At 42.6% G+C, this 26,216-nt stretch overlaps 3 protein-coding genes across 3 annotated transcripts in view; 1 reads left to right on the top strand and 2 right to left on the bottom strand.

Moving 5' to 3' along the window:
• The window catches only part of KATNB1 (katanin regulatory subunit B1), a 45,143-nt gene extending 29,903 nt beyond the window's left edge, over positions 1–15,240 (bottom strand). Inside the window, exons 1-5 of the mRNA XM_061548747.1 lie at positions 14,653–15,240; positions 5,325–5,455; positions 2,040–2,157; positions 1,108–1,208; positions 413–454 (exon numbers count right to left, since the gene is read on the bottom strand). Of these exons, the coding sequence (XP_061404731.1) occupies positions 413–454; positions 1,108–1,208; positions 2,040–2,157; positions 5,325–5,455; positions 14,653–14,692 (432 nt within the window). The 5' untranslated portion in view covers positions 14,693–15,240. The remainder of the gene's footprint in view (positions 1–412; positions 455–1,107; positions 1,209–2,039; positions 2,158–5,324; positions 5,456–14,652) is intronic.
• A 101-nt stretch (positions 15,241–15,341) lies between these two features.
• On the top strand, positions 15,342–22,833 carry C9H8orf82 (chromosome 9 C8orf82 homolog). The gene is made up of 3 exons (XM_061548745.1): positions 15,342–17,305; positions 18,225–18,273; positions 19,723–22,833. Exons 1-3 carry the CDS (start codon positions 16,685–16,687, stop codon positions 20,193–20,195), a joined length of 1,143 nt encoding a protein of 380 aa, XP_061404729.1. The 5' UTR covers positions 15,342–16,684; the 3' UTR covers positions 20,196–22,833.
• Positions 21,514–26,216, bottom strand: part of WDR59 (WD repeat domain 59) — an 82,246-nt gene continuing 77,543 nt past the window's right edge. Inside the window, 1 exon segment of the mRNA XM_061548746.1 lies at positions 21,514–25,810. Within this exon segment, the coding sequence (XP_061404730.1) occupies positions 25,575–25,810 (236 nt within the window). The 3' untranslated portion in view covers positions 21,514–25,574.

Here is a 26,216-nt window from a genome sequence, read left to right as displayed (position 1 = left end):
TAAACATAAAAAGTCCTCAAATACATTAAGCCCACATCAATTATAATCTTCTCTTATTCATGACGGCAGTTTTTTTTTTATTCACGTAAATATACCAACGCATTATGATGCTCACCCCTTTGAGAGCTTCAGAGTTTCATCTTAACTGATACATTACCCTGACAAAAGTCAGCTAAAGATGACTGGCAGGACATGCTCCGCATTTCGACAAAAAAAGAGAGCTAAACTTCAGCAATTGTTTCTTGCTGTGGTTGTCCCACCTGATGACGGACGCTTGTGTTGCGCCCAAAACGTCGTGATTAAATTAATTTATTTTATACCTACGTGACTTTACCGAAAGAACCAAAGAGTATGGATCCCAGCAGTCACGAAAACTTCAAATCTAGATTAGAGCTAAACTGTTAAATCTTACCTTGTAGGTGAATATGCATCCCTTGCGCCTGATGTCCCAGAGCTGTGAAAAACATTATTTTTTTTATTGTTAACGTTGCAATTTCAAACCAGTCATGCAACATTCATTGCCGTGACAGCTATACGCGACTGGCAGAATATTCGGTTCAAATTCAGCTCGAATGCCAGATTGGTGACAAAAAGACCACTGCCTGTAACTCCAACACAGGCTATTCCGTTTCCAAGTGCAGTGACCGCCAGAGGCCGCAACACATTACCAATAGGATAAATGACAGCAACAGTAGGAATATGAACTCTGAAGCCTAGTGTTGTCAATCACAATGATGGGTGAAGCAGATTGCTCAATGTTCAAGTCATTCATGAGAAGCAAACCAATATTCATGGCCAATGGTTTATTTAAAAAATGATATATCCTGTCAACATACTGGATAATAAATATGATCCTACACAAATATGCTTATGCAGACTTCCATCACGAAAAAGATCACTGATCTTAATAGATATATTAATTAATCAGATTTGTTTTAACATATTGGGCTGAGGACTCAGTGTGGTGGTATCATACTGGGAAGGCTGTGTGAGTTATGGATTAAGACTCTCTGCAGCAGCCTGGTAACACACAGCAGCTCATACGACAAATCGACATTATAAAAAAACCATCGCTCAGCTTCACACAAGCGGACATAGGCATCACACCTTGACATTGGTGTCCAGTGAGCCAGAGGCGACGTACTCCCCATACGGGTGAAAGTCGAGACTCCGTACACTGGACTTGTGTCCCGTCAACGTCCGCACAACTACGGAGGGCAACCACGCGGCACGCACGGAGCACAAAGCGAGGCGTTAGAAACACGATGGTCCCCCCCCCCCCCCCCCCCCCCCCGTGTGGCTAAGGCAGGTGCTGAGGCCATGTATGATCGAATGCCTGGCTTGACAGTTGAATTTTCTGCATTAAAGCTCAGTGCACACAAATTGATTACTTCTTGGATTCACAGCGTCACAGCACTGGTTTGACGCTATATTTAGTTCAAAAACAGCTTTTTGTTTTACACGTTTAAAATATGGCCACTGATTTTACGAACAATTATACCTTGCTTTTAAATATTGTGAAAATGTCATTACCTAAGACTATAAAATAAGACAGACTAGCTCCTTGGAAGTATGAACTCTCCTGACACTGGCTTCTGCTCACATGCAACAATACTAGAAATAACTGCCCAACTCTTACAAAGTTAGGACCTTTTAAAAATAAAAAAACTGACTCAACAAGCCTTTCTTGAATAAAAAATATAAAACTATAAAGTAGAAAATGTTTTGAGATTATACATTAAATAAGATATTAATTTAAATATTAACAGACTGTTTTTGTTAAGTAACTTGTAAGAAATATGTATATATTTTGGTCTGGCTGCCTTCTGGAGAATATTATGGCTTGCAACAACAGAGAAATTCAGTCAAAACAATTACATATTTTCTTGGCTCGGTAAATTTCTTCTTCAAGTACACCGCTACTAACAGAAAGATAAACTGAATGCCAGTCCATTTGACGACACCTTCATTTGCGCGCCTAAGAAGAGATGTCGACGAATTAATTTTGGTGGCGCAGCACGAGGAAGGTGGACACTTACTCTTGGCGGCTTCGAGATCCCAGATTTTGAGAGCGCCCGACCGCGACCCGGCGAGTACCAGCTCCTCCGTGTCCTTAAACCGCACGCACTCTACTGGGGACGTGTGCCCCGACAGGCTCTGTTAGAAACACAGCGTGCAGGCGGCAAATGCATATTCGGTGGGGAAGATGTACGGGTGAATTTATGTATGTTGAACTTCTTTCGCACCGTACGTAGCCAAAAGTGCTAATCGGAGGTGCGGGGGAAGGACAACAAATTAAACACAAAAAGCAGTTTTAAAGAAATGAGTTTTCAATCTAGATGATTTCAAAGCGCATAGATGCAGAATTGAAGGGGCAACCAGTTGCGGCCTCTTTACAACGTGTTCATGTGTCGGCCTCACCGAGTGCATAGCTCCAGTGGCTTCCTAATATTGCAAGGAAGAGCGTTCCAGACGGCTACAAAAGCGCATCTGAAAGCGCGTGATGCAGTGACCATCTTTGTTCGGTGGCTAGCCAAAAGTCACTGTGAGGATGACCATAATTTGCGTGACGGTTTATGCTCCTTGAGATCGGCAAGGTATTGTGGTTCATGTGCGGCAAGCACTTTGTGTGTAATGAGTGCGACCTTATAACGTATTTGTTCGGCAACCGAACGAATACATGAAATAATGAGATAAGACGCTGAGAAAAATACTCAATGTAGTCAAAACAAGTGGTTAAGGTGGGTATGGAACACAGTGGTGGTGAGGTAAAAATGTATGCCTCAACACTCTTGTCATCTTCGTGCTGATGTTCTTTGCATCATACTAGGTATACATTTTGGGCAAAGTCGACATATGGGAAGGAGGCCCAGAAGAGGATTAAATATCAATTTCCATCCGTAACATGTTTGGCCAACAATTGAATCCGGGTTACCAGGAGTAAGAATAGTATGTTAAACACTGCACCGGCCACACTGAGCATAAACACACACATATACTGTATGTAAACAATAGGTTTAAATGCATGCATGCATTCACCTGAAAACATAGGCAAACGTATGCAAATACAGGCACCGACGTTCCAAATGACGGAAACAGAAAGCATAGGAAGGCTTTTAACATTCCAGCAAGACAGCTGCAGTCACAGTGGTAACCAATGGGTTTCTGATTTTGCATCTCCTGATGTATGACATTTAATGTTGGAAAAACAAAACTCTTGTGTTGAAACACTGCCAGTTAATCTGCACACACGTCCACTCCCTTGCACACATGGCCATTAATCATTAAGCAAGTTGGAGCAAATGCCGCTAGACAACCACAAGAGGACGATAAAAACCACTTGTACATTTTAGAACACACAAGTTGATAATAATACGTTAAAACGCTACAAAGGTAAACAGAAAGACATTCATACACACGCAAACACATGGGACAGGGAGCATGTGATGTTAAAACACAGGAACACAAAAAAGAAACAAAAATGCACACAGGACATTTATTCTATATTTGACAATTTCTAGCTATCAACACAAGGATTGTGTCCTCAGCATCGCTACTACAATTACACAACGTAATTGCCACAGCCCTTGCATTCAAAAGTCAGAGTCTGTATGTACGAATGTTGAACTGTACAAATGTTGAACTCCTTTATGGATTCTTATTCGCACTGCAATATGGCCTTCAGCTTAACAACAATTGGGTAGACTTTAAAAGTGTGGTTAGCCTGCTCAGTCGTTGAGCCACTCCGACATCTTGACGTTTATCAGAAGTGACATTTGCAGGAATGGAGAAAAATAATCGCTCAATTTAAAATCCACAATGTGGAACAAAATGACTCAACCCCTTTTCTAGCCAGCAGACATCGGGGAGTGTCAATACAATTGACTGAACGAATGGCATATTTACAAGCAGTGCACGTTGGCCACACCTGACTTGGTATGCTGAATAATCCAGGGCCGACTCATACTCTGCACTGTGTGGACACTGAATTGACCCCTTAAGATGAACAGAAAGCCTGAATGATATGGAAGAAATAATTTTATATATGTACCCTTTGGCAGCGAGTTCCCTGTCAATGAAAGGAATGACACATCGACTGGACAGCAGAAATATAAATGATGTGTCAAGTGCACTGTCATACCTAAACATGAGAATAATATTATGAAGCCTTGCTTTTAAATTATTAGAAATATTTACTGATACCCATAGAACACTTGAATCAATATTATTATCTAATTTTGCTTGCGACAACTCAAATTTGGGTATGCAAGGCATGTAAAAACGCTGACGAATCTGTCACGGGTTACATTTGGAGCGAGCGAGGCAACTGACAAGCCAGAACCACCCCCGTGGGCAACACCTCCATGATGCAGCAGTCATACATTGATTAGCCTGTCACTGTGAATTTGGATTCAGAGAAATCGTCACACAAACCGTGTTTGACCGGAGCAAATCCTGTCATGATGGTGAACTCGTTGCGTCGGTATTTGTAAAACAAGGCTTCCACCATTTATTATTAACCGTTACGTCACACTGCAACGAAAACCACTGCAACGCAGCACCACATTTAACGTGCACGACTGACACTGCACTGGATGAGGTGCGCATGCCACTTCGAGGTGACCAACACCACACTGTAAAACGAAGCGTGTTGTTTTCATTAATTCCATGGGCAGCGACACAAAAATATGACCTCAATCTGTTCACCAAGTTGGTACCTAAGCACATAAGCAATTTAACAACATGGATCATTCAATACCATGCAAAACATATGACACAATCGGCCAACACTTGCGACTGCATTTTAAAATGGAAACTAGAGTTTATAGTTATGTTTTACCATCTCTGCGCCTGCCTTGTGCTATATACATTTACTTTCTAGCAGCGTTCTTTGGATAATTATGTCTCTTTCTCATGTTTATACTGCATTGCTCAGAAAGTAATTTGTCTTTTTTGCTAGTGCAATGCACAATAACAGAATTTCATCTCTATTCACTACATGACACATTGGAAGGCATTTCTATAAAAGGCGCGGTATAAACATTGCCTGATGCAGTGGCTTAAAAAACACATTTGAACTGATATCACTGCAGGGAAATATTGGCATAACGTATTGGTTTTGACACGTGTCCCATCACAGATGTTAACATACTCTGCATGTGTTTTTGTCCGTTTAGTTTGGTGCTCATCCCCACTCCTCCGATTAGCGCAGTCAGCTATGTACGGTGCTAAAGAAGTCCAACGTACATACACACGTTCGCTGCTACAACACCGACGCAGCTGACAAATACAGAGCAAGATCGTAACGTCTGCAGGCCACGTACCATGATGCAGTTGGGCTTGCCGACGGCCCACAGGTTCACCTTGTGGTCCTCACCGCCCGTTGTCATGACGCGGCCAGAGTTGCGGCCGAGAGCCAGACACGAAACGTCGCTCCCGTGCGCCACAAACTCCTCTGGGGGAAAGCGAGAGTGCGGAAATGATCATGCGGTGCCGATAGCGAGGAATATAGCAACTGCGCTATATGTTGTGAATCATAATTTACAGCCATTTTTTTTATCTACTGCAGGATCAAGGCCTCCCCATGATGTGTCGATGGTGGGAGTTGTTTGACTTCTTCACCACACTGGTAACTGTGGCTTGATGGAGGGAAAATGGTGGGTGCAAAACTAGTTCAGATACAATTTGCCACCGATGTTGGGAATCTTAATTCTTCATGTGAAGCTAAAACTGTGTGGCCAACAGCAAGTCAAATGGTTTACTGTACAAAGAACTAGGTGACTTCATAAGAAACATTAAAATTAATATTACGTGTGACCTTTGTTGCCAAAAACAGGCAGTACAAAAATAGTTTCCTTGATAACTACCAACTGTCAGTATATATAAAACACTGCTTTCAGGGAAAGTAATGGCTAATTGGGATTCCAAAAAAATTCCAATTACATGACCTTCGAAGACATAACCTAACCGCAACAGAAGTTATTGACAACAAGATTGATCCGTTGACATGAATGACCTGTTCGGTTTATTTAGGTTTTTTGTATCTGTTTTACAGCCAAATCCAACCATCTCTGCAGAACAATGTCACACCCTTGACTATTATTGGGACTGATGCCTAATCGGCAAAGTCTCAATACTGATAGAGCAAAATTTTAGGCAGAGCTTGACCTCATGGCCCTGAAGAGGACAACTGTAAAAAGAAACGTGCCCAAAGTGTATTGACTCCACTGTGAGTGTTTACCCTTCATAGCCGTCATCAAAAGGCATAATACATTCCATCATGTGCTGTCACCATGGTACAGCCTCTTCCAAATAAAAATACGACTATGACAGTAATTATACCTTTAGCATAAAAACACCACCGCCCTCTGAAATCACGAAGTGTTTAGAAATTATACATGCCCAACTGGATTTCCTACTTTATCTAAATATTTTTCTTATTACAAATCAAACTTGAAGGCTATTCACAACCATATTATAGCAAACACTAAGGCTGTACTGATTCACTGTCCCTGGTGATTAGATTAATGGTTGTGATTTAAGATCATAATTAGATTCAAGACAATGAGTTTCATGTTTGGTTAATGTACAGGCCACTGGTTACAATGTCACTGGTATTGGTCAAACAGTGAGGCTTTCCAGGTAAAATGTTAAATAATTTAAAAAAATTGGCTATAGGGGTCATATGAATCCATAATATATAAACACTAAGAAATGTTATGTATTCTTACATACAGCTCATATAACACATTGTGAGCTTTAAGAATATACATTAAATCGCCGACTCAATTTCTGGTAAAATTTTAAATGAATCAAGTTCAAGTTCATTTATTAGGTATAGCCCTGTGAGCCATTCGGCTCTTGAATCGGGTGCAACCGTAACAAACAAAAAACAAAAACATGAACAAGAAAACATCCTAAAGTGACTATGTGACTAAGTGCAAACAGAAAATCCAAGAAAAGACAGGAAAATATTGCAGAAAAAGCACTGTACACCAACGCTGTGTGAAAAAATCCCAGTGGGATGCAAGTCAAACAACAACAACAACCACAAGACAACTTAGATTAAGGCCAACAGCCTTACTCCGTACTACAACAAACAAACATGGCCAAACCAAAAACTTTTCGAAATCACCAAAATAAAGCCATGAAAGCAATGAAACAGTGATCATAGGAACTGTGCAATGCATCACGGTACAGCGTTGGTTGGGAACAGTGCAGAACGTAATTCACGGTACCAAATCGTGGCCAGGTGGCTTCTGAAAAATAAGCGAATAGCTAATTGGGCATTAACTGCTAAGAAAAAAAGAAGAGTTTAGTTGTATTCGTTTACCTTTTCTATACTTTGCACTCTAATCTTGTTCTGATATTGTTGTTATCAAAAGTCACAAGACTATGATGGTATAATTTGCAAGCGTGACTTGGGTCACTAAAATAAGCAAAAGCCAATCAAGGCAAATAAAGCACAGGTCGAACTTAATTATACTTAACTGCATTGACACAAGCTAAATTAACTCAGCAATATTCCCCCTGACATCACCTGACTCCCTGGCCCGGATGTATCATTTGCATAAAAAGAGCACTAATTGAGGCACGCCACATTAAAAGAGGAGAAAGTAAAAACTGTTAAGTGTAAACATGAGCAGAGGTAGACTGCTCAAGGTGAACTAGAAAACATCTGCATGCACATACCTTGTATGTGAACATTCAGTAACAAATGCTAATCCTTATGTGCGTGTGTGCTTAGCATAATATAACTGCTGTTTAAATACGTTCAATAAAACAAGCACATTCAAGCCTCCTTATAAACATACATGAAGCTTAATGAAGTGATTTTACAGAAAGTCAATAAAGCCAATGTGGAACAATCTACATGTACCATCATGAGCTGTCCAGTAGAAAAAAGGTTCTAATTGTAACAATAATATGCAGCATTACACCAAGATTGTCTCTCGTTTTATGTCCACTCCCGCCCGCTCCACTTTTAATCTCTCCTATTACTAACCGTCCCCCCCCTCTCCTTGAGCACAATCCCATTTCCACTCCTTTTCCCTACTTGCCCCCCAAACTTCCCCTCCACATGAAGCGAGAAGCACCCCTCCTCCCTGCTGAGTTTCTGCTCCTTCCCCAACACCCACCTCTTCTCCTTGGCCCACCCTTACCTACATCCCGAGGTAACCCCGTAATTCCCGAACCCACTAACCTCCCTCCCCATACCCCCATTCCAATTCACGATATCACTTTTAGCTACCCTCATTGAACCACTCATAACCCTTGCAAAGCAGCTTTTATAAAGTAGCTAGAAAATATATCAGATAATATATCATTTTGCAAAGATCATTCTCTCACCCACAGCGCAACAAATCCCTCAGGTAGAACCTGACATGTCATCATTATCAGCAATAGTTTGGGGGGGGGGGATGCTGACACTACGCCGGTCAGTGCCGGTTGGTGAAGGGAGCACATTTTGTCTCATCTCTCACTGAGTATCTGACTGGCATGTGTTCCTCGAACCAGGAAAGCAACTCAGGTCTTCAAAGCAATCAAGCCTCTCTGCCCCGATAAGGTAGGGCTCCGCCGTTGAAGAAGACGTCACACTTAATATCAGCTTAACATCTAATTAACGAGCACACCTCTTATACTGACACAACAATAATAAAGCAAGCAAAATGTGTACTTATAGCTATGTGAGCGCCCATTGATCCTGACCAAGGTAGAAGTCATGGTAGCAAATCAAGTAATACATCATAAGAGGTGTTTGGGTTAGATCGCGTAAATATAAATGAATTGGCATGTTTTGTGCTAAACCTTACTAATTGGCTGTGTCAGGTGGTGGCGGGTTTAACGACACATTTATATTTTCGCGATCTAACCCAAAAAAAACCTATATTATGGATAATTGTGTTGTTAAAACCCACCACAGACATTTAGTAAGGTTGTCACATAAACATAGCATGTCAATTCGTTACGAGTACAGCACACCGGTGAATTGAAGAGTAAACCCACAACATGTACAATATGAGGACGACGTTTCGCCAGTAATTACAACTGGCATCATCAGACGGACACCCAGAGTTGTGGTGAAATCCTGTTGCAGTTGTGAAAGCCTAAGTGTTAAACCAAAGTAATACATAGTAGTAGAGTAAACTAATTGAATCAATTAATAATGCAATAATAAAGAGACGAACGGTAGTACAATGATTGACTTCTATTTCTAGCGATGGCTAACATCAGTAGTGAATGATATTTGAATGGGTCACGGGCCGCCTTCACCAAACCACGCTGACCAGCTTGGTGAAGCATGATCAAACAACCCCCATAACAAGGGGTCGGCCACCACTATTATCAAGGAGAGACATTTTTTTTTACTTTGCAACAAAAAACCTCAATATTTTAAGAACCGCAATGCATGTGAATATTAGACGATGGTTCTTAATAAATAATGTTACAAAGCAGTTCATAAAGGGACGCATGCAGCTCCGAAGCTGCAGGTTGCTAACCCCTGCCCATGACCAACATGTATGGGAGGCGTTCATCCAATAGTATATTGACAAAGTGCTGTAAACTATGAAACTTATATTAATTATTCAGAGGTGAAAATAATTAGTGGTAAGATGACCCACTTTAACACCAACTCTTTATACGAATTAAAATAACTGAAGTGTTACTAAAGGTGGAGAATCAATGTGGTAATAATTGTCACCCACAATACACCTTTAGTGTACGCTGGCATATCTTTAACCACTGAAAGACACGGAAAACACTCTTACATCACAAAGGTGCAATACACTCATATGGCATGAGACAAATTGTGGAAAATACCATTTTCTTAATGGCGTTGAATTTTAACCTCCACTCACTGTTACGGACAAGTCACAACAAGCTTTGTGTGTGACTGAAATACAAACAAAATTGTGATGCTAAAAACAATTATCTGAAGCAACATTGCAGATCCATGAATTAAAGCAATAGTTTAGAGTCATTTTGTCCCTATTAAAAGTATTTAACTGCAGATGCTAATCTTTATTTAAGCAATTAAGCCATAATGTCATACATATGTAGCATGAATGTAATGACAAATTGATTTCGGTAACCTGATGTGGTTGATGTGCAATTAAGCATCCCGTGGCTACATGGAAACGCTGTGATAAATTACGCGTGGCACAGCCGACGTGCCCCAACAAAGTTCACCGAATCTACAGTCCTGCTTAGTTGTGCCACCGAAAGTGGCTACCTTGGCAAACAAAACGATTACTCTTTTTTAAGACTGAAATGATCGATGCCGCAACAAGCATTGCACAACAGGGGGTTCGTGGTAAGCATTGCCACGGTGACACACCGGCAAAAACTGTTTTCTTTCAAAATGTGTGCGATTTTCAGGCAGGACGTGTTGATTGTGGTCAATAGTGCGCCGTCTTAGCTCGCTTAACACAAAGGTACAGTCGTTCTGTATCCAGGAAGTATGTGGTTTGTTTACGGTCTGTGTAGCTACGCGTTGCGTCACAGCACCACCATTACACCCATAAAGTGTGATATATATCAATGACCATCTTTGCCTATTACCACCCAGTGACTAACCCCTTTTATAAGCGAGCTATGATGATTTGTATACCGAATAAGCAGAACTGCATGGCAACGTATGCATTTTAAAACTGACCACGAATGTATTTATAATTTGGTAATACTGCACAAATAAATAACAAAAACACATTCATCAATAACACTGCCTTGAAATGGAATAGATACAATAGGCGACGTTTCGGGTAATGGTCCTTCTCCATGTATGCTATGAAGAGCAAATTATGGCCATAATTATTCACCAACCATAATCACCAGGCAAAAATGATCACCATTACCATCTGTCATTACTGCGTATTATCACAATATAATCAGTACGATTATTGTTCAGAGTATACACCCAGACACCACCATTGGGACATTGTTACCTCCTCATACTGTAACTGTTGTATATATGTTGAACTTTTTTCGCAACGTAGGTAACCAAACGTGCTCATCGCAGGCGCGGGGGCAGGACAACAACGGTTGTCCGAGGCATCCACGTGAAGGCCTCAACAATGCCAACTTTCATATTCCATTGGAACCTCATTTGCCAGTAAAAATATGATAATTGTTTTTTTACCCTTCTAGCTGCGCCTTTTGGCGTCATCTGGTCCAACCCATGTGAGACTAGGCTCTTAGGAAAGCTGTCTCAGGGTGTGGACCAATCAACTTCAAGGACAGTGCACATTATCAGAGTTGTGTTTTTTGTTTGCATTATGACTACAGATATTGTGGTCTATGCAAACATGACTCCTTGTAAAAAGGTGTCAGTTTTGTTGCCAGATAGAAGGGTAAAAAACCAATTAACTTTCATATTCTTTGCATTGGCCCGACTAAGCGTCATCTGTGCATTGAACCATCATCCCCCATCTGTTCCCTTCTGGCTCGCTGGCCAAGGTACCACGATGGTACCCTCCTCCTCCTCGGCTGGTTATAAGAGAGATGGTTCGACTGGCTGAAGCCCACCTATGAATGGAGAGGCGGTACTTTCTACGATTTACACACACACAATTACATTGCATTATCCAATACAATCAGCAACAGGCTGTGAATATTTATCTGTTTAAGATACGGTTAGCTATACTGTGAACATACGCGATTTTGATTAATGCTCGAAAAAAAGGCAGCCCTTCTCAAACACGTGAAAATACCTTAACATCTAAACAGTGAACCTGAATATAAATACATAAATATTTCTACATAACCACAAAGACTCTGACCACCGGAACGCTGCTCTATTGATCATTAAGGTGCGCACGATAGGATTCTGTATTTTGCAGTCCATCCACATGCATCACTAACTACACGGTAAAGCGCTATGCTCATCATACGTATGAAATTTGATATGTATTCGTCAATACTTAGAGTGCAAGACACTATCCTCGACCTTTGTCATACAATTGATGTCCATCGGTGCGTCAGCATCGGTGTACACGTGCCCTTGAAACACTGGCCATCAACTTCCTCTGTTCGGGCTCTCGTTCATTTTGTTTCAATGTCATTCTACATTTAGTTAACAAATCAACAACATACATTTTTCAAGCTAATCAGAAAACATATTCAGACCCCCAATTAGCCACAACGACGAATGTTTTTTGTACTCTTGTTCAAGAAACCGCGAAGTTTTATATTTCATTCTGTGGAAAAACGTTGGACCACTTAAAGCGAGCCATCAAGTCTCCCATCAAAAAAAACTGGCATGACTAGTTTTTTTTATTGGTTTCGTAACATTAAACAACTGTAACGAGTCCCCTCCCATGTATTAACAACATGTCTCTTACAAAAAAACAGTTTCGTGGGGACAGGCAAATGTATAACACCTAGCATGTTCATAAGAGTATTATTCAGACTATTTAGTGGATCCAGTCACAAGTGATGTGTTTAAGGTCATACACGGCACAAAGCAAGTGTGTGTATCATAGCCTGCTCTTTGACAATATCACATTACCGGTGCACATTGAAAATTCCTTTTGAAATGCTCTATTTACATGTCAATTAAGCAGCCGAAACAGGACACTGATCATTAGATGTGTGCTGGGAAAGCCACCAGGACATGCTCGAATAACCAATAGATAAAACACTTGTGAATTATTAACTTCAAATACAGTAATGTGCCAAAACGTACCACAGCGATATTATTTCATCTACTGACCAACAAATGTCATCTCAATGGCTCACAAAAATAATGCTCGATTTGCACACTGAACATTTTACGCAATTCAGGATGTGATTTAGAGTATACAGTACTGTACTGTATGTTGTTCTTGCCATTCAAGTGGCCACACTAAGGGTGGATCGTAACTTATCAATAACCACAAAAAATACAAAAGTTTGAAGGCGTGTCACTGTCACAAACACATTCAGTTTCAAAGGCAGGCGCTAAATAAATTATATTCTAGGAAGAACTTATACACAAGGCTGAACTGTCAATTTATTACAGAGCAATGCACTCACACCTGTTGGCAATTAAACACTGATATGAAGCCAACAGATAAAGCAAACAGCACAATATCTACGCACTCGGCACAAACAAGCATTGTTGATTCGATATTATTGGCTTAATCTCAATATAGTTCCTATCAAGCTGAGGGAAATTGACCAAAAGTGACTAGAGCAGCAGTATCATCAACTAGCCCGACAGCTCAACCACATTATTTTACTAAACTGCTTAAGAGAACCTACCTGCCTTGAAGCTGCTTAATTGTTACAGCATTTTAGTCAAAACAAGTTTTGTTTAATGTGGTGTTTAACAACAATGCATTAATTTGTCTGACGAGTATATATGTGAGCATTAGCGGCTAAAGGTTATGTTCGTACGTTCACTGATATTGTGACTCAAAGTGGTCAAGGCTTCCACGTGCCCGAGCGATTTGCAGGCAGTGCCCATTTCCATTCAGGGTCCTGAGTTACTGCTGAAAACTCCACCTTTTCGAAAATGAGGGTTTCTCTACGAGACAAAGACGACCGCATCAGATGACCATACTACTCACGTAACTAAATAGGGTGGGACGTGTGTGATGATTCGATGATGGGCCTAGTTAACCAGTGTCATGATTTGAATTCAATCTCATGACTGGAAAGCCCTAACAATGGCATCTACAGCTACGTTAACATGGCTAGGACATTGTCATGACTTAAGTTTGGCCAAAGAAGACATTTTAGGTCAAAGACAGAATATGAATTAATTCAATTGTTCTGAACGATGTCTAAATAAAATACTGTACACATTAAATATGAATACACCACCGTAGTGCAAAACAGAGTTGCATAATAATAAAATAGATAGTTGTGTATACAAAACTACTAGACTCTATTAGCGGCAGCGTGCAAACAGATGGATAGAACCACAACATCTATCATAAAATGTGAAAAAAAATGTTTCTGGCAATGACCCTTCTTCCGAGTAGAGGACAAAGATTGATTAATTTGACATTCAACTTTAAGTCCGTCAACAGCTGTTCTGCTACGACTGTACAAGACAAACCGCCTGCTCCACTATTTAATCACTCTTTGCTCAAATTTTCAACAAATGTTCCAACTACAATAAATTCACAATTCGTAAATTCTGCCTCAACTACCGAATATGTAAATCCGATATTTGCGCTGCAACGATGATTAATCTGATCAAGCTATATGAGCTCGATAATTTCTCAGGCCCAACTTTTCATCCAGTTTCTTCTCCAATTGTAACGTCAGTCAACAATATCTCTCTTTCAGCAATACGTCAGTAGGTCCCTCTACGCTGTGTATGTCATCCGATATTTCTGGTTCAACATCTCCTCCAAAGGTAAGTTAACCAACATCACTGCTCCAAAAGTCGTCAATATATCTTCTCCAACTACAGTATACTGCAGACAAACCAATCTTCCGCTTCAACAACACAGGTCGGTGAATCTCTGATCTACATCATCCGAACTTTCCGGTCCAAATAAACGTCAGTCAACCTGTCTCCTATATCTTCCCCGTCCTTACCCTCAATAAGGGCCACTGGCCGTAACGTTAGCCCGTTACATCTTCTGTTAAAAATTATCTCAATGGCTAAGGTAACGTGTGGGGGTGGGGGGTTAGTGTATAAATGTGTTAGGAACTCACGCAGTTTCCATGATATCTTGGTTGGCTTGGCCGCGCTCATTGCGACTCCCTCTGCGGGCCCTGCCGGGATTCCCGGCCTTGCCTGGAAACTCCGCGGGGAGCCTTCGCTAGGCCGCAGGCGGGAGCCCCAGTCCAACGCCTCCGCCGGTGCGCGGGGAGCAGAAATCCAATCAAACGAACAATGAAAAAATCCCAACGAAGGCTGTCTGGAGGTAAATAATGACGAGCGCAACGAACGTTACTTAGCTGAAGGCTACGATACCGAGTAGTTTGTTAATAGAGCGCGCAGCGACGGGCTATAGCGCGGGTGGATGGCGGCGCGTGTAGGGGCGGGAACTTCCGGAAGTGGCTACAAGGCGACGTCTGATTGGACCGCGCTCCCTCGCAAACCACTCGTGAGGAAATTGTTTCTCTCTCCCCCCTCCCCCCGCTTAAAGTAAAAAAAAACTAACACGTACAGACACCATGTACAATAAAACAATCGCGTATAAAGGGGGGAGAAGAATAAACAAGATGTATAGTTTTCCCGCGCCGAACCGGGTGAAGGCCCGAGTCGAGTCCCGCGTCAGTCTCGCCGAGTTTACGTTGCCGCGGTAACGGCCGCAGCCAATCGGCGACGAGCTTTGCGTTACCGCGGCAACGTCTTGGCCAATCATCTGCGAGGTGGCTGCCGGGCCCATCACGTTGCGCGTTCTGCTCTGAGGGCACTTTGAAGTGGTGCGAATATTGGAGAGGGCCCAGCACGTTGTGCAGTCTGCAGGAGTCTCTGCAGGTCATCTCGGTCAGACGACCTCCCATGGCAACTGCTGGGTCTCTCCCGAGACCTCCCTCCTCGTCAGCGAGCGAGCATTACGACAATCCACGCGATAGCCCCAAAGTGCACCTGGCCTGGCACACGGTAGCCGTGGTTGGTGATTGCCACCGTGGCCAATGGCTGTGTGGTATTTGGGGAGCGGTGGTGTGGCGTTTAGCGCTGCTGCACTGCGAATACGAACCCACCAGTGACGATTATCTGAACCAAAGGCGGGGTGGGGCCTGCTGGTGGCCACCCTCGTGTGTAACAGTGCCGGCCTTCATAGGTGCTCGCTAACAACACTTGCCCCAACAGTCTGCTACGGGCTATATGGGGGTGGGTTCTTTGTTGACACAATAGGAGGGCACAGGTGGTGCATCGGCCAGTCGTCTCAGTCGACCCATGGCACCACCTGGGTCTGTCCCATGACCTGGCAGCGGGGGTTCGACACTTCACGTGGCCTTAACGTGCACATCGCCTGGCACAAGCGACGTCACCGCCACTTTGTAGCGAATAGCGGCGGTTGTTGTTGTAGTTGCATGTATCCGTGTCTCTCTCTGTGCATGTGGGGGGTGCGGTAGCGTAATTAAGATTGGTTGCTGGCCATCATCCACGCGTGTGTGCCAACAGCGGCCGGCCATCACAAGGTTGCTGCTCGCGAACATGCAAATGTGCCCCGACAGCCTGTTGTTACGGGGCTCCACGAAGGAGGATCTTTGTAAATGTATTTGTGTAACTTCTGCCCGTGGGGTAACTTCTCTCTCGCAGGCTTCCACGCGTCGTCCCGAAGCGCCGGCCGTGGTGGATTATTTTTGTTATTTCCCCACCCACCTAACCACCTACCACACTCTCCCCTGCGAACCGTGGGTAACTAACAGCGTGGGGAGGGTGTATGTCGTCACACGCTCGTTCTATTTCATTATCGCCTTCACGTTATTAATTAACGAGTCGCTGCTCTATATTTAAAAGTTCGTGCGTTAACGCCGCCCGAGTTGTCGTCGGTGGTGGTGGTGGTGGTGTGCGCAGCGCGGCTTGACGAATTCCGGGGCAAGGCCTCGATTTATACATTAAAAAAAACACATTAACGTTAAGGGAATTTTCGGAGCCACGTTTAAGCGAATGCGTTAACGTGCTAAAATGTATTTAACAAAAAAAACGCGAACTTAATGACTTTATCATATTATTTAACTTGCGACAGCCGTTCGTGTAAATAGTTTTCGCTACAGTGGGTTGCGTAGCATGCCGCTGTGGGCCCTCTGTCCGCGTCGGCTGGTCGCCCGGGTCTCCATAACCCACAACATGGCCTTGACTCTGCTCACGTTTCGTTCATTCACATGCCCTCTCGGCTCCCAGATGCACTTTAATGTAAACCCGTTGACCTCTAGTCGTGACCGAATGCCCTCCAGACGTGGCCCATTGCCCTCGGTTTCATCCTCACGCTCATTAGGGCCGTTAGATGCAATTTGTGGCCCAAAGCCCTTAATTTCGGCTGGTCCAATGCCCTCTAGTCATAGCTCAAGTCGTGGAGGAATGCCCTCATGGCTATCGAGCCCCTTGCCTGCCACCGATTGGGACGTAAAACCTTTAATCTCGGCTATACGAATGCCCCATCGTGGCCCAATGAGCTCCAAGTGGCCATGCATTTCGGTGGCCTCATTGCCACCACCTCCGCCACCCTGCCGTCTATTTTCCAACGTGGCTTGCTGGCCCAGCAGTGTGTCCCTTCCTCGCCGCCTGTGGCTGCCCTCACCGGGTGTTGCCCCGGTCTCGGGGTCTGCCAAGCGCGTTTTGTTCGAGCAAGGACAGTCACCCGAGCCGGGGATACGCGAGTACTTCTACTACATTGATCACCTGGGCCAGGTGAAAGAACGAACACCACAATCAATGGAACATTACACCCGAATTGATAGATCATACAAAATATTGCTTCGGTAGTTCAAATCCCTACAATTATTTCTTCCACATCTAATCCAGCGTTCTTCGCTCATTTTAAGGGGGGGGGGCACTTTTGCTGATAAGACACCATTTGAAAAGATCTGGTTTGACAGCACGATTGGGGTGTTTTCACATGATGTGTATTGTCGGGGGCTACACGTCAGGGCCGCACTAATGGCCACCAGGGGCCGCCAGTGGCCCATGGGCCTTACAATGAAGAACATTGGTGTAATCAGAAGTAAACACGTTTTGTGGGCCACACTGCTGGTTAGATTTGTAATTTCTAAATTGTTCTGTGTGCCTGCTTAAATGGTGCTAGGGGAGAAGCAAAAAAAAACTTCTCCAGCAGATTCAGTCTGTTGGATATCAATGTTTTATTCATATTTTTATGGTGAAAATGGGCCCTTGAATTGGGTGGTGTCGGTCTTGCCGTGACATGGTCTTAACGTCACATCGCCTGGCACCACTTAGTGGCGAATGGTGGTTGTTGCCATGACATACCTAGTATGGTTTTTTCGGTAAAGTCACCTGGATAACCCATGTGACACGGAAATGTCAATAATTAGTCCCTTTCCAGAGAATTAAGCTTTGAGCCATGTTGGCCTTGCTGGTTGACCTACTGAAAGGCAATATTTCCATTAAAAAAAACCCTTCCGCGAGCAACTTTTCTTTGAATATGGAAAACGCTTGAAAAATCTGCACATACTCTTCGATGTAAATGTATGTGCAGACCGCGTAAACAATGTTAATTATAACACGCTAACAGCTGCACTGTTTCTCAATCATTTGAGAAATAATATGTTTTTACATGCACTGATGATTGCATTTTTTTGTATTCCTTCAGCTCTTCCTCGATGATGCCAAAATCAAGAATTTCACTTCGTGCTTTAAAGGTACGGCATAGTACTCCGTCTTTGTCGTGGTCACCATCCCGGGCATGTTCTCCTTGGCCGTTTTGTCACCAGTCTCATCCATTGGCCAGCATACCTCGAGTGTCCAAACCCATACTCTTGGTTCTTTCGGTAAAGTCACGTAGAAGGGAAATAATAAAATAAAATAAATATAAAAAACATTGTGTTGTTTTAGGGTTTATTTTATTATTTCCCTTATTTTATTATTTCCCTTCTACGTGACTTTGCCGAAACAACCAAGAATATGAATCCCTGCAGTCACGAAAGCTTTAAATCAAAATTTGTCCAAACCTACTTAATTTACTTAAAATCAATGTCTCTAATTTGTGTTCTTTGATCAATATGTTGCTGTTGCGGAATAATTTTGCGTGCTCTTTGCATATTTTTCAGTTCTATTTTGTCAGTGGACGTGTTTCTGAAATCTTAGCAGGTTATATGCACCCATGGAAAACTGTCCTTTGTTTGCACATTGGAATGTTGCTTTTCACCATCAAATTTAGTTTCCCAAAAGTATGCCAGCTTGCTCTCTCGCCTCTTTATTTTAATCCGAGTTCACCTTCCACACTTGCCCTTGATAGCTTTTTATGCAAATCTGTGTAAAAAATAATCATAGACCCAAGCAAAATTTGTTCAGATAAGGATGTTGCAAATGTCACACTTAACCAAGTAACATTTTCCCTTCACGGTATGAATTAAGGGACATCAAAGAGGTAGGGACAGCTGTTAAATCAATTAATGCGCTTGTACATGAAATGTATACACATAATTGATTGGAATGTGTTGCATTTTTTTTTAAAAGGAAACCAATTTATTCAAACAATTGGTCCTATTAGCCTCTTGTAAGACAAGCAGATTGTTGTGTGTCTCTGTGTCTCTCGGTTTGTGTGTCTCTCTAGGTGTGTCTCTCTAGGTGTCTCTCTCTCTGTGTCTCTCTCTGTGTCTGTGTGTGTCTCTCTCTGTCTCCTGTTGCGCGCTCTAACCCCCTAGTGGCGGATATACCGTCACTACACATTGACATGCTAATATCTCACAATACAATGACCACCTCCTCAGTTCTTCGTCGTCGTGGAGGTGCATCAACCACACCCCCCCCTTCCCCTCCCATCTCGGTTCCCATCTTTGGATTTCCCACTCGCTGAGGCACAATCTCTAGCCCCCACCCTCTTGCCCGATGCGGCACCCCCCCTCCCCCCCTCTCAGCTCTATATATAAGGACTTGTTTCAGCAGGCTTTTCTCTCTCCCACCTGAAGACGATTGCTTGTGTGGCGATTGAAACGTCGTGATCTGTTATTATTTTTTCTACCTACATAACTTTACCGAAATAACCAAAGAGTAATAATACGACTTCTTCGAGGTCAACCAACCACTACATTGAAATGAACAATGATATGGTTTTACCCAATTGCCTTATTCTCCCTTGTGTCCTACAGACAAGAAGTTCTTGGTGTTCTTTTTCCACCGGCTCCAGGCCAATGACACGCCACGGTACAGGAGCGAGTTTCCCTGGCTGTCACTGTGCGGCCGCGAACGCAACTACATTCACTGCGACGACCGCCCCGTCGTCTTCACGGAGCTGCTGACGCCGCCGGGCATGGGTGCCAGCGGCCGGCAGGAGCTGGCGTTTGGCCGCGCTGGGTCGGCGCTCACCGTGCCCTTTGAGCCGGAGCAGCTGTGCATGTCTCGAGCGAGCGGACGCGTCTACCACCCAGCAGCGGAGCAATTCGGCGGAGCGGGGCTCGTCTCCTCGGACCTGGCAATGAGGCTGAGCCCCTTCTTCCGCTACGAGTCCGACGACGAGAGCGTTCCGCCCACACACTTCGAGTGGCAAGGGCGCACATACGAGCTAACCAATCAGCTCTGGGACGCGCTTATGGAAGGGGAGGCGCAGTCACATTCCAGCTGATTGGTCGAGACATAACGATGTGAGACAACTATTTGGCGGACCTGTAGCAATGTCAATTAATTTCCAAAGCAACGTTAAAATTCTGATGAATGGCTGGCCTTTGGCACCAGACACCGCATTGGCTGAATAATTATAGCACTCATGGTCAGACAATTGACCTATACATCATGACACCTTATTTTCCAAATGTACTGTTATGGGATCTTTATTTAGTTCTGCACAATTGTTTAAAGGATTGCTAAACCGATTTCTATTAATAACAGTCAACTGTTTGGTTTGAGACTAAAGTATGGTATTCTCAAACTCTCATTTGTCACATCAGCATTGATACATTTACACACTTAACAATATTTTTCAGTCATACATTAACTTAAGTGTATTGTATGTGGTCAGCAGTTGGTATACTGTATGTGGAAAAGTGTACTAAAGGACTGTAATTTTGGGATCACTGCTTTAAGGCCAAGTGAAAGTTCAGTGGTTCAGGATCATTTCACGAGCTTCAGAAAACAATGGAGGTGCCGGGTTGAAAGGGTCATTCGTAACGAATGTTTTTTTTTTCTGAAGCCAAACCTACCTTTATATTTCACTTACCAAACTGAATTTCGATTTAAAGCTTTCGTGACTGCAGGGATTCATCTTCTTGGTTCTTTCGGTAAAGTCACGTAGAAGGGAAGTAATAAAATAATAAAAATAAAACATAATAAAATAAAATAATATACCAAACTGAGTTGTGTAAAATGCCATTGTTTGATGATGGGAGTGGAAGTGGGCCACGAATTTACTAATCTAGCAAATACTTCCTCTGGCCATGTCTCTGACTTTAATACTCTGAAAAACACACTATATCGATGTAGATTAATGCAGTCCCAGTCACATCCATTACTCAATATCAAGAGACTGTTTTCACCTGGATTGGTAGGGGCAGATAAGTGTGGTAGCAGGGAGTATGTTTCAGTAATGGATAGTCTGGTGGAGCAAGTCCATGGAGTAAAGTGCATTTATCAAGATCAGGAGGGAGTGTGTTAACTGCTGTGAAAATAAAATGCGTCTACCCAAGTGCCTTCTAATCTAAATGGATGTCACTACATTTTAACAGACGTCACCAGAAAATATTTCTGGAAAGGAATAATAATGTATGAGATGTTTGAAGTCTGTATGACAGTTGAAATTAATGCAGAGTCCTAAAACAATGACATCATGTATGTGAAGTCTGGTCATTTTGCATGCGTTGCATTTAAATATTTGCCGCAAGTGCAGTTATTTGTAAAGTGGATTGTAGTGTAATTGCTAAAGGAATTGACAAGAATTGAGCGTAGAGTTAAAGGTTCAAGCGTCCAGTTCTTTAAACATTTATTTTAATTTCACAGTAATGAAGTCCCCACAGGGGTACTTACATTTTTCATGTTTTAACAATCATTCTGTCAGCAACACTAAAACCACTGTACACAATTTTTTATTGACGTTCTACGCAGTCCAATCTGCACTTTTCACCTGGCTTGCTCCACCTCGCCTTTGGCTGAAACAATTGGGTTGAGAAACACGACCATGAAGGACGCTCAACCATCATGCACATTCGCTCATCTCCGTGGTCGCATGGATTTCTTTTTGGGTCCACAGGTTTTTCCTTCCACATTTAGAAACGCGTTTTAGAGTATTTGGCTGCTATAAATTTACACTTCATTGAGCTATCAATTATGGCCATGTTGCTTCTGATAAGGAGCTATTTTGCTCAGTGGGCCTTACCTGGTAAAATAAAAGTTTAGTTTTTAGTTTATTAGATATTCTGGGAGGTCCCATCCAAGTCCTGTCCTGACAGTTATAGCCGATTTATATAAACTGCACAATAATCATACCGAATATTACAACAGTATAGTTATTATTTACCAAATTATTACCTTGTAATTCCAGTATTCCCTTATTTTAAACATATATTATTGACATCAGAATGCCAGTCTGGCTGTCATGAAGTAACTAATTATTTGGCCAGTTTGCAGCTCTTGATCAGCAACAAAGGATATTTGTGGCATAATTTGTGGTTTAAAATACATGTCTCGTGAGCATGTGGACAAATTCTCACACATGGAACATGCTGAACAGGAAAATAGCACCGCTAAACTGGCAAAGATCTCATGAAATGCGCATACCAATTATTAAGATGTTAAACGAACAACTAACCCTATGACTATGTAACCGAGCAATGTGATATCTATATTTTAAATGCAATTTGGGAAATTGGAGAGTGAAGAGAACCCATGGATTTGGGTGAAATGTGCAGGAAAAAATGCAACGCTTTTCGGTTTTAATTATATTTTGGCATGGCTTTGCAATACCCCGCTAAACCCAATCTCATCAGCCCTGAAAGAAGGCACTACATCTGTCAAATTTGCCATTGTTCCAACTGCTTTCAGAGCCTGGTCAACTAAGTGGATCCACATTGTCATCATTTCATAAGGGACCAGAAGCATTTGAAAATATGGCCAGACAATAAAAAATATAGCATTTGTATGTTGACATTTTAGTTTTTTTTACCACCAAAAAAATTGCTGAAAATGAATGTTATTCCTATGGGAATATATTGCACTAGATACACAACGTGCAAATACTGTGCGCATATCCTTCATAAATAAAGTCGAACCAGGAGTGTTAAATGCACCAGCAATGTTCCGAGCGATCTGACGTCTAATCTATTATGTGATTATTTCACTCTTTCAAATAGCTCAAGAAGATGAGACCTTCAAGTCACACTGGCAATGGGTTTGCATGAGTTTAACTTTCCATGATAAAGCTTTTTGGGTTAAATCGTGTAACTGTGTCGTAAACCCACCTCAAGTCGATTAGCAAGGTTTGTCGCATGAATAAAACATGCCAATTCTTAACGACTTCAGCACACCAGTGTGTTCGACAGCAAACCCACAACATGTACAATGTGAGGATGACGTTTTGCCATTTATTCCAACCAGTATCATCAGCTATTTGCCATAATTGTTGTAATCATCAGCGAAACGTCGTACTCAAATTGTACATTTTGTGGGTTTGCTCTCTAACAATGGGTGTGCTGAAGTAACTAATTGTCACGTTCTGTTCATGCGACAAAACTTACTAATCGGTCGTCTGGTGGACGATAGGTTTACAACACATTTAACATTCATGTTAACCCAAAAAACGTGATCATGAGTAACATCGGTTGTGAAAGACTGCGTGTTAAATTCGTCTTAATTTTTTAAATATTATTTTTAACCTTCAATTTTAAAGCAAACGGTCTCCAGAGGCATACAGACGAGACTGTTAGGCATTCAACTCAGCTCAACACCGCTGTCATTTTCTCATCAACTGCTGCCCAGGATTAACACCATAGTCCCAAGACATTTAACACTTAACAATTAACCGACCCGTCCTAAAATAACCTTGTTTTGCTGATTTGGACGGCGGAATTTCTTGTTAATTGGAACACAAAATGAGATAGCCTTACATTAAACACATGTTACAGTGCAAAAGTCTCAAGCCAGTATCTAACAATTCACCTTTCTGATTTACTTAAATTGTTAATGAATTAAAATATGCTAATGTTGCACAGCCGCTAATGAGGGTGGCTTCGGCTTCTGCCTAAGGTCGCAAAAATTGCACACCAAATGAATTCAATCGTGTTAAAAATGTGCTACAGTGCAATAGTCTCAAGCTAGTATCCAACTCTTCCTTATTGGGATTATTTGACTTGCATTGTGGACGTTTATTACGAAAGTTGCCAATGTTCTATACAGACAACGAGTGTGGCTTAGGCTTTGACTAAGGTTGCACAGATTGCCAGTCCCAGGTCAATGTCGAGTACCACAAAACCTTGCTGCAATAAACAAAGGGCTCCTTGGATGAAGACAAATATCTCGAGTTCAACACCACATCCTTGTGCAGCCCATTCACACATTTCAATGCTCAATAATACAACTATGGCTCTTCAAAAGTGGTTTACAACATCGGATCTTGTGGTCCAACACGGTCCAGCTTTCCCATTTGTGAAGCGTTGGAGCACCCGACTTTTCCGAGGTTTGAGGAGAGTGGCTGGCGCGCCAAGAGGGTGAACATTAAGAACAGCTACTCTTACGTTTCTCAGCCCAGGCATTGAAAACCACACCCAGCCCATATGTTCAAGGAAAAAGAATGACATCTGTACGTGCGCTCATGCTGTAAATGTAACCGGAAAAGCCACATAACTCAGAGCAGAGATAATAACCCACTGCTAGAAAACAACGATGCTTAATGCCGAATAATACAACCGTTATTTTTAAACCATGCAAATTAAATGGAGATGTCTGGGTATCCGAATAATCAGTGCACTCACATTTTGGGGTCATTGTGCACAGACTCTATCCTGTACCCTTGGCAGGGTTTAAAACCCCTGCTCTGAGCTTGGGGGAAAATCTTAAAGTCTGCAACATTTCCTCAAGCTTTGTACTTGGCACTTGAATAATGATTAAAACGTGGACTAGGTCATGGTCCATAATGTCTGGGTTGTAAGAGCGGTTCCACCAGGGGACACTAAATCCATGGTTGCACTGGGAAGCAGATTGTCAGAAAATTAATCCCATCAGATATAAACTACCCTGCAGCAAAAGGTACCAGGCAGCATTTATATTTTAAATGGCCAACAAATGAGTTCTGAGACACATGCACACATATTAGCAAACGGTGGCGCAACCCCACGATGGGCCAGTGTTGATCGCTGGATCAAAAGGCTCTGAATTAAACGCCTGGTCGACCCAGGTACCCATAGCCAAGTATTTCTAAAGATTATTACGCGATTAATCTCAGCAGTGGCATAAGATAGGTCCATCATAGGGGTTTGCTCCACTGGCGACTCATGTTGCCAGAGTGTGTTAAGGTCGAGATGGGTGAGCATTATTCGAATAAAATGTCAGCTGTAAGTGAAAATGATCAAATATTGTCATTTATTCAGGAAAGTGTAATTTAGTCACACCATTTTTTCAAGTGCATCCTGAATTAAAATGTTGGGCCAATTAAATTTGAAGCAATGGTTTGCATGTGTGGTCAGAATAAGCCTATGCATAAGAGGAGATGACATTCAATGGACCGTACAGATGAGTTAACAATTCCATTAGCTCTACTGCCATGTTCTTGGCCATTACACAGCCCAGCAGGTTTAAAAGTTTCACATTTCCACACGATCCACCAACGCTTGCCTCAAAATCACTGGATAACACTGACCGCAATGTATTTTCACTCTGTGATATTATTTGTTATATATATATTTTAACAGCTGTAATAATATATTCATCTTTTGCTGCCGGTTAAACATTATTTACATCGTCGATGTTTTTTTTTTTGTCGGTGGGATGCATTTTTCCATTGCCGACGAACACGCCGAGGTCAGAACGCGTTGAGCTGCAGGCAGCGGCAACCGCAGCCGGAGGGACATTCGCTGTGCCCCAAGAACCAGTCGAGCATGTGGCTGGAGTGGCCGCCGTGGCCACACGAGAGGCAGAAGTTGGAGGAGCCACGCACGGCGACGTGACACACGGCGCACTGGAAGGAGAAGCCCTTGCAGTTGGCGCACTGCGAGCTGCGTGCCTCGCAGCCACACTGGTAGCAGCAAGTGCTGAACTCTGTTGGGAACAAAGCGATGGGATTCTTTGATGCAATAAAAAACCTATTCGGCGAAGAAATAACAGCGGAATGGTAATGTCATAGAGTTGTGAAGCAGACGCCATAGTGATCCCGCAACATCATTTTGCAAAGGTAGCCGATGTACTGCAACTGAACGAGTTACTGTGAGCAATGACCATTTTTCAGGTCATGTCTGGCAAGAGAGATAAGGAGTCTTGCCTGACCTTCATCTACTTAATTAAAATGTAATGAAACAGGTGATAAAATATGCGAATTTGGTAAGGGAGGTTTGTTGAATCACATGATTGACATGACATGTAACACACTTGCCTTCCGTATTAATGTTTTTCCACAGTAAGAGCGTCTTAATTAAACACCAAACATTAATCGAGGAGGAGGCCCATA

This window comes from Lethenteron reissneri, chromosome 9 (genome assembly GCF_015708825.2).
Source record: "Lethenteron reissneri isolate LAM-NWPU_2019-01 chromosome 9, ASM1570882v1, whole genome shotgun sequence".
Lineage (NCBI taxonomy): Eukaryota > Metazoa > Chordata > Hyperoartia > Petromyzontiformes > Petromyzontidae > Lethenteron > Lethenteron reissneri.
This window is presented reverse-complemented; position numbering and strand designations above follow the sequence as displayed.